This window comes from Malaclemys terrapin, chromosome 5, assembly GCF_027887155.1.
Source record: "Malaclemys terrapin pileata isolate rMalTer1 chromosome 5, rMalTer1.hap1, whole genome shotgun sequence".
NCBI classification, from domain to species: domain Eukaryota; kingdom Metazoa; phylum Chordata; order Testudines; family Emydidae; genus Malaclemys; species Malaclemys terrapin.
This window is the reverse complement of record NC_071509.1, coordinates 132,878,546-132,887,450: the sequence shown is the minus strand read 5'-3', so window position 1 is coordinate 132,887,450 and position 8,905 is coordinate 132,878,546. Positions and strand designations below refer to the sequence as shown.

The window sequence follows — 8,905 nt, the reverse complement described above, 5'->3', positions numbered from 1 at the left end:
GGGCATCTTGTCACAAAAAGGCCTTGTAGATTCATTAGTCTTTCAGAATTTAGACAAATAGCCTTTTGTAAATTACCTTATCTCACTACAAACAAGATGTTTAAACAAACTGATTTTTCATAACTGTGCTCTTTATCCTGTAGCCGATATACAGACTCTTCCACTCCCACCAGCATATGTTCAAAGGTGAACTGTTCTGCTAGCAGTGCATAGGTGGTGCCCTGTCAAGTGAAAGACCCCGAGTTCAGAAGTGGACTTGTAACTCTTGCTTTCTAGATTGTTGATCCAGCTCTTACCCCAGCTACAGAGCCACAGTGGTGGAAAAATTGGAATAAGGTACCATGTAAGATACTCGAGCTGCAAAATTATCCATTCACACTAGAACGTCTCCAAAAACTTGAAAAAAGTCTCTAACCTTCTCCCAGAACTTGAAACGAACCTGATCTGAAGGCTGCAGAATGGAAGGGAAATGCAAAAAAAAAAAAAAAAAATCCTGTTATTTTAGTGACTTCTGTTTCATTTGTTCATGCTACAGTGATTGCCATTAAGAAATAAAATATTAGGGGACACATAATGTAGTTTTAAAATTGTAACAAGAAACGAAATAGGAAGGGCTGGAGTAGGAGCTATGCATTACGCTCTAAAAAGCAAAGCTGTTAAGAGGCAGAGATAGCGTCGCTTTTAGGATTGTTTTCAATTCTTCTAATGAAACTTCTTGTTCCATGCTAGGAGAAATCAGACATGATATCAGAAGCTGACTGGTACTGAACCAATATTAAAAAAAAAAGGGGGGGGGCATACCAAAATCCAGCCCTCCCCAAACCTTTCCATCTGAGAAGCCCACAGAATGGCTAAAGAGGATGGGGAACTTCAAACATGCTGAAGCACAATGAATCTTCACGCACAGAGGTGAAGTAACAGTTCATTCACTTAAGCTGACAATACTTATAAACCATTGTTCTTTACTCAGGAAGGAGGCTAACTTAAAATGATTGAGCATTTTATTACACTCATGTTTGGAATGAACAAATGGGTGTACTTTTTACCAAAAGAGATCCACAGAAAACCTGGAAGCCATTGTAGGGGCCCCTATCTGACCAACCCGAGCACTGTGGCTTTTGGCATCTGTAAAGAAGAATACATAGGAGACCGTGTGGCAGTGGGGATTTCAAACAAAGATTTTAAACTTTCAGAAATGTTACATTAATGGCTGATGTAACTCTACAAGAGGGGGTACGAACTGATGCCTCAGCTACTCAAAATGGAAGCCACGCAGTAAGAAACAGTGGAAGCATAGTGCAAGAAGTAGCAAATAGAAAAATTCCATGGCAAAAAGGGAAACAGTTTAAAATATACATCTTAAGGGCACTGAGCCCGCTGTGCGCACACATGACAGGTGAGACACAGGCCAGGTGAGTATTACCCAACCAGTGGAAGCACGCACAGGAAACATAAGGAAAAAAGAGCACTGGGGGCATCTCTGTTAACGCAGAGGAACTGTAAAACAAGGTGGAATCGTGCGAGACTAGGAAGATCCAACTCAGAAGCACAGCATTACTCAGTGGGCCTTGAAAAGAATAGATAGCTCAGTGTGAGGGGAAAACGGACACACCGGTTTGGAAGCCACTGACTGTTCTCCATTTGTTCAAATTCAGTCTTTTGTCAGACGCACAGCAGCAGGTCAGAGAACAGTTTTCTCTTCCAGAAGAAATAGTCACGGACAGCAGGCCATGTCTTTCCTTCTCTGGATCCCCGACTCTTGGGATACAGTGTGATTTCACTCCTGTCACACCCAGCCCCCAGAAGGCACTAGAATGCTAGTTTCAGTGCATTAGTCCAGTGGTTGTTTCCATTTGGTGGTACCCTGGCTGAGGATCTGTGCATCCAATCCTATGAACTTCACCTTCAAATTGTTTCTTGTGATGAGATGGCAGACTAGCCTACATGGTTCCCCTTCAGTCCCAGCCACCCCTGGGCCTGTTTTGTAGCTTTCCTTGTCATTTCCTCAGCACACTGATGGTTTCTTTCTCTCTTGTGTTTGCTCCCTAGGATCCAGAAACAGACTATGAACCAAGCCAGTCCATTCTGGGGACTCCTGCACACAACATGAGTTTCCCCCAGCCCACATCTGAGGCAGCCAGGAGAACACCAGAGGTGAAGGGTAGCTGGACAGCCACCAGACAGTGAGCAGGGGAGTCGTACACTGCGAAGATTATTCCTATTCTTACTAGGCAAGGATGCATGGAAGGGCTGAGAAAGGCTGTCAACCAGCCTGCCACATGCACTTTAACGCTGCTTATCCTCCTGACAGAATTTGGCTCCGGGACTCCTCGTTGGGCACCTTCCCCAAGCACTAATTCCAGTGTAGGGAGTGGGGCAAGAGACACTCCTTTTAAGTGCCTTTCAGGTGAGGTGTTACATTATTTAGAAGAGCACTGATGAAGTTGTACAGAACAGTGTGTGCTATAGGTGCCCGTTAAACTTGTCAACCATAGAAGGGCCTGTGCTGAAGAACACTTCTAAGGGCAGATCCAACCGGAGGATACCTTTCAAATAAAGGTGAAGACCGATTTTAAGTCCTATCTTGCCTCTGACTAATAAAATGAGTGTGTCTGGGGTTTACACCCCTCTCTACTCCCAGTGTTGGCTCCATTGCTGTACAAACCAATAAGGAGCCTTATGCTCCACTGGAAAATCCCTCTAGAGGAATGTGCATTACGTGGGTGATTGTTGTGGTTCAGTGAGTATCACTCTTTCCTCTGCATTGCTACTGAACCCGGGCTGCAGCATGACGTTCAAGGGAACTTTGCTCTGACGGTCAGGGCCGGCTCCAGGGTTTTTGCCGCCCCAAGCAGCGCAAAAAAAAAAAAAAAAAAAAGCCGCGATCGCGATCTGCAGCGGCAGTTCGGTGGGAGGTCCTTTGCTCCAAGCGGGAGTGAGGGACCGTCCGCCGAATTGCCGCCATCCCTCTCCGGAGTGGCCGCCCCAAGCACCTGCTTGGCAAGCTGGTGCCTGGAGCCAGCCCTGCTGACGGTGATCTCTTTCAGGTGAGAGACCCAATTCCCCACTGCCCTGCAGAGTGTGTCGTCATTTATACCTGTGCAAAATGCCCCCGGAGCAGAATTCTCCCCTCCCTTCTGCCATGGGCAGTGTTTACACCTACTTTGCACAGACACCGATGACTACAAAGGTGCAAGGCAGTGCAATCAGGCCTAAGATGTATAACTGAGGTCCTGGGTATAATGGTCCCCGTCTATAAAGCACACACTCTCGGTATAGATGTCTTGTATTTATGGTTACAGGAAACTACAAGGAAAGAACAAATATAAATCTCCATCAGAAAGAGAGCTGAGTAGGTTGCTGACTCTGTAGTCCTCTTGGATCCCTTACATCCCTGCCTCTTAGGAGGCCAGCACACATACTTTCTGGCATTTAAAAGTGCACTGAACAGAAAACAGAATTCTGTGTGCTACAAAAATCCCATGGCCCTCTTTGCAAGTGTAAGGGGGTTTAATTTTGACAATCTGGGTTTGAGTAATTAGTTACTCTTTCTGTAGTTAGGAGAAGGTATATTTCACTTTCTTTCCCTCTAGTGCAGCATTGCTCTGTACTGTTTAAAGACTGCAGCTTTTCAAGGCACAGAGGTGATAGTATTTCACAGAGGGGTGACATGAACCCTGCACACACAGAACAAACAAGTTTAACCAAAATGATCCAATAACCCAGTTCAGCTGCATGGTTTCAAGGACATCCGAAATCTTTGGGAAAACAGTTTGAGTAAGTCAGGGAGCACTACCCCACACAGTTCACACGCATGGGTCTGTAGATGAAAGGCGTTCAAATGGTTCATACTCACATAATGAAAATGGTGACTATTTTCATGCAAGGGCTATAAGCTTAAACCCCATTTGCCATGTGTAAAGAGCTACTTACGATAATCTCTTATTTCTCATCCTTTGTCTAAGCAGCATAATTGATCTTGGTTCTGCCCTCTCTACCGCTGTTACCAGACATCACAATTTTCTAACAAATCACTAAATTAAAACCGAGAGGCAGGTAGGAGGGGGAATTAGTTCTCCTGTGTTTTAAATCAAGTCACTCTCAAACCCACCCCACATCCCCCTAATGTCTTTTTAGCATTGTGGAATTTCCTGTAGCAATCCAGACTGCATTCTGCAAGATGCTGAGCATTCCTCAGCCCTCACCGAAGGCCCTGATTCAGAAAAGCATCTCTAGGCAATACAGCCCTTTACTATGTTTTCAGTTAAGCATGTGCTTAAGTCCCATTGACTTGCATGGGACTTAAGTACATGCTTGATTTTAAGCATTCACTGAAGTACTTTCCTGAATCAGGGCTGAAGTCAGAGTAGGAAGTGCCTCACTCCTCTAAGGAGTGCTCAGTTGCTTGTAGAGTTCATCCCTATAAGACAGAAGCTCTTTGGTAGCAATGATAGTAACTCGGAAGAAGCCCCATCTAGATAATGTAAAATAAGCTCTGTTTATATATCCCATCACAGCTATTTTTGTGGCTGATGGACCTCTACCACTACCCATCACAGCCAATGGGCAGGAAGTTGAATTTGTCAGCTCATTTGAGTATCTTGGCTCCAATGTCACCAAGCTGGGAGGTTGCCTTGCGGACATGAAGTAAGGTGATACTAAGTATGAGGGGAGCGGGAGGGATAGCTCAGTGGTTTGAGCTTTGGCCTGCTAAACCCAGGGTTGTGAGTTCAATCCTTAAGGGAGCCACTTAGGGATCAGGGCAAAATCAGTACTTGGTCCTGCTAGAGAAGGCAGGGGGCTGGACTCTATGACCTTTCAAGGTCCCAGTTCTAGGGGATAGGATATCTCCATAAATTTAAACAAGCACCCATCAGGGGTTCTCAAACTGGGGGTTGGGACCCCTCAAGGGGTCACAAGGTTATTACATGGTGGGGTTGCAAGCTGTCAGCCTCCACCTCAAACCCTGCTTTGCCTCCAGCATTTATAATGGTGTTAAATAGATAAGAAAGTGGTTTTAATTTATAAGGGGGGGGGTCACACACAGAGCTTGCTGTGTTAAAGCTTGAGAATCACTGGTCTAGCCAATACTTAGTCATGCCTTGAGTGCTGGGAACTGGACTAGAAGACCTCTCGAGGTCCCTTCCAGTCCTACAGTTCTATGAAACATTGAATCAGCACTGCTGTGTGTGTTATACATACTTTTTGGAAGCCTCCGTCGTATTAATGCCACAGGTCAACTCGGACTATGACATGTATCTAACAAGCAGCAATGGCTTCTGTGCTGTGTGGCTCCACAGAGGCACAAATGCACCTGCTGGATGCTTTTGACATGAAATAGCAATGCTGTATTGAAGGCATATGGTGATGTCATCATGTAATGAATGAGGTTGTCAGGCATTGGACCAACCAGCCTTAATGACTTAATGTTGGCTCAGGTGGCTTGTCCATCTGCTCCATATGCTGGAGTCCATACCAGCCCACTACTATTGTGCGTTTCTCAAACAAAAGCTGGATGGAGAAGACCTCGTGGACAGCCTTGCATATGCTGGAGGGATGTCATGGCCTCTGACCTCTCATGCCTCAGCCTTAAAAAGAGCAGGCTGCAACACTGGCAGGAGACCAGGCCCTCTGGAAACAGATGATCCAAAGTGTGCACTCTATTCTCCATGAGCAGGAGAATTAATGAAACGAATGAATTTAACTGTCCTGTTCCATGGGCATAGGCTGATGGTGCCAATGGCTAAGGTCCTCCCCTGGGAGTTAGAAAACCTGGGTTCTGTTCCTTGCTGTAGCATTTATCTGCTGTGTGACTTTGACCTCGCCATCAGTTTCCCATCTATAAAATAGAGGTAATACTTATACTGACCCTTCTTTGTAAAGTAATTTGAGGATGGAAAAACCATATATAAACTATTGTTATTACTATTACAATAATCCATGAAAGTAAAGGGTCAATGATTATTTTGCTGGAGCAAGACCTGCAGGATCCTGTAGCATCTAATGAGTAAATGAGGTGAGAACCTGCCGTAGAAAGTCTAAGACCCTAACTCAGGCTCTCGGGGAATCACTGAATTCAATTTGTGTAAGATATTGTCATTATAAGTATTTGAGAAATTAATGCGGTTAAACCACCTGGGTTGCTGCCTGCTTTAAAAGACTTCAGTTAAACTCCTCTTCTCTCCTTTTCCTCCTCGTCAGCAGTAAGGAGAAGTCCTGTATGCCTCAGGCATTTTTAAGCTGCTGCACAATATCTGAATGGGATATCTGCCTATCCACCGTCAATGCTCTCCTTCAGTGGTGGGGAGAAACATACCTACAGTCCTGATCTGTACTGTCTGAAATAAAGGAATACGTCATGTCACGCAATGTGCCTGGAAGCACGGCAGACAGTTTTATATAGCGATGGAGTTTAACTTACACTTTAAACTGCTGGGGCCAGATCTTCAGTTGGTATAAATCAGCATAGCACTGTTGAATTCAGTGAAAGTATACCAGCTCCTGCCACAGGAGGATCTGGCTTTTAAATGCTTACTTTGTCAAATGTGCTAACTGCAATGTCCTGAGACCATGTGTGGCCCTTAAACAACACAAGATTACTGCAAAAATGATTCCTGATTTTTAATGGCGTGGCTGCAAAGTGAATTACAAATTCTGGAGTGTTTCGGAAATAACGCATTGCAAGAGATGGGTAAGACAGGGAGTGAACTTCCTGGGGAAATCAACAGCTCTTGAACAGCATCTGTGCTCACAATGTTAGGCTTTTATGTAGTTTATTCGGGGGGAAGGGTCGGTTTTTTTAAGTCCCCATCATTTCACTTTCCCCGAAACTTCAAGGAGCCTGCAAGCCTTTTGCAGCTTAGCCTGTTAAATCCATTTCTAGCTCAATGTAGCACATTTTAAACTTCACATGAAGACACACTCCCTTACAGCCATCTTTAAAGCAATAGATGGACAGTCACATGCATGTTTCTAACACATTCTATACACAGAGACATGTGCATGCACATAATAAATACCATGTGACTTAGGTGATCAATCAAATTCAACCAACCCAGCTCAAGCTTTGAAAAAAGCAATGTGAAAATCTGCCACGTAATGTTTTCAGGCATCTTAATGAAAAAACACACACACATTCATTAAACAAATCTGAATTTTAGTAAAAGTCTCTTCTGTTTGGCAACCCCCAAACCGAGCCTATTTCAACAAAACTTTTTCATATGAATATTTTGTCTATGCTATTTGAGAGATACCTCTCCTAAGAAAATGTATGAAATTAAACTACTCCTACATAAAGCAGAGAAAAATAATGAATTAGTTAATTTAGGCCTCAGTTCAACAAAACATGCATGCTTAAATTTAGGTATGCACTTAAGTCCTCTTAAAGTCAGTGGTACTTAAAATATGTTCTTAAAGTTAAACATGTACTCAAGTGCTTTGCAGAATAGGTAGGGACTTAAGCACATACATAAGTGCTTTATTGAATTGGACCCTAAGGCATGACTATCCTACAGAGCAATAGCAGCAATATCATACATAACTCTGTAACATAGACATAGACTGCAGAGACGGAAAGGGTTGGTCTGTCTCTGTAGGAACTCCTCCTCCCGGAGCAATGGTAGCTAGGTCAACAGCAATAGTGTTTCATCTGCCTATCTGCGTATCCACTGGAGATAAGGTTGGCATAGCTACAGTGGTCAGAGGAGTGAGGATTTTTTTAGCACCCCTGCGTGCATAGCTATATCAACCTAAGTTTTAAGTGTAGACCAGGCCTCAGACAGAGGAGGGAATAATATTAACCCTGTTGATAGGCTTTGTCAGAAAACAAAATTTCTACTTCATGGGAAATGCCAAGATCTGGGGGAAAAAATTCCATTCCATTAGTGAAAACAAAAACATTGAAATTTCCCACAAAACAAAATTTAAAAAATAAATTAAATTGTGGGAGGTCAATCTAAACCTTTGGTTTTCATAAAATTGAAACATTTTATTTCCATTTTTACAGTTAAAGTGCATAATAAAAATTCTTAAACAGGCACTTTGAAACAAACGAATTAAAATATTCCATTCCAAAAATTTCAAAATAGAACATTTTCACCTTATGAAAATGCTTTGGGTTTTTTTGGCCTTTCCCCCCCAAAATTGCTCAAAATCAACACATTTAGACAAAGTAATTCGCTAGCCACAAATCTGCATTTTCTGACGGAAAATCATTCTGTTCAAAAATTTCTATTTGTAGACCAGCACCGGAAGCATGACCACATGGAAGTAAGTAGGCATAGAGCTGGTTGTGGCAAAAGTGAACAAACAGCACATCAAGACTGGAATTGGTGGAGCAGAGTGGATAAGAAGTGATGCAGAAAGAGACATGGGCAGATAAATAGGGAGGATCAGCATTTGGCAGGCCCTTGAAAGCAAGAATAAGGCCTTGAAGCCAAGGTAAGCACTAAATGAATGGGATTAGAGGGGAAATATTGTCCTCTATTGAGTCAGGGTGCTGATTTTGTGCATCTGACAGCACTTTGTATATCATCAGCATCACTGTTTCCCCTGTAGGGTCAGTCACTAGGCCAGAGGTGGGCAAACTACGCCCCCTGGGCCACATCCGGCCCACGGGACTGTCCTGCCTGGCCCCTGAGCTCTTGGCTGGGGAGGCTAGCCCCCACCCCTCCCCTGCTGTTCCCCACAGCCACGCTGCAGGGCGGGCCACGCTCTGGGCGGCCGGGTTGCACGCTCCTGCTGAACAGCGTGGCAGCGTGTCTGGCTCCAGCCGGGCAGCGCGACTGCTAGACATGCTGCTCTGAGGGGGGCAGTCAGGGGGCGGGAAGTGGGAGGGAGTGGATGGGGGCAGGGGCCAGGCTGTTTGGGGAGGCACAACCTTCCCTACCCGGCCCTCCATACAATT

At 44.4% G+C, this 8,905-nt stretch overlaps 1 protein-coding gene across 2 annotated transcripts in view; it reads left to right on the top strand.

The window, feature by feature from the left end:
- RASSF6 (Ras association domain family member 6) overlaps positions 1-2,634 on the top strand; it is a 61,036-nt gene extending 58,402 nt beyond the window's left edge. The window contains exons 11-12 of one of the 2 annotated variants that reach the window (XR_008445026.1): positions 730-909; positions 2,050-2,634. Coding sequence is in view for 1 of the 2 variants with exons in the window: in XM_054029139.1 (XP_053885114.1) it covers positions 2,050-2,110 (61 nt within the window). In the remaining variant the exon portion in view is untranslated. The remainder of the gene's footprint in view (positions 1-729; positions 910-2,049) is intronic. The other variant, XM_054029139.1, reaches the window with a different exon arrangement.
- The last annotated feature ends 6,271 nt before the right edge of the window (positions 2,635-8,905 follow it).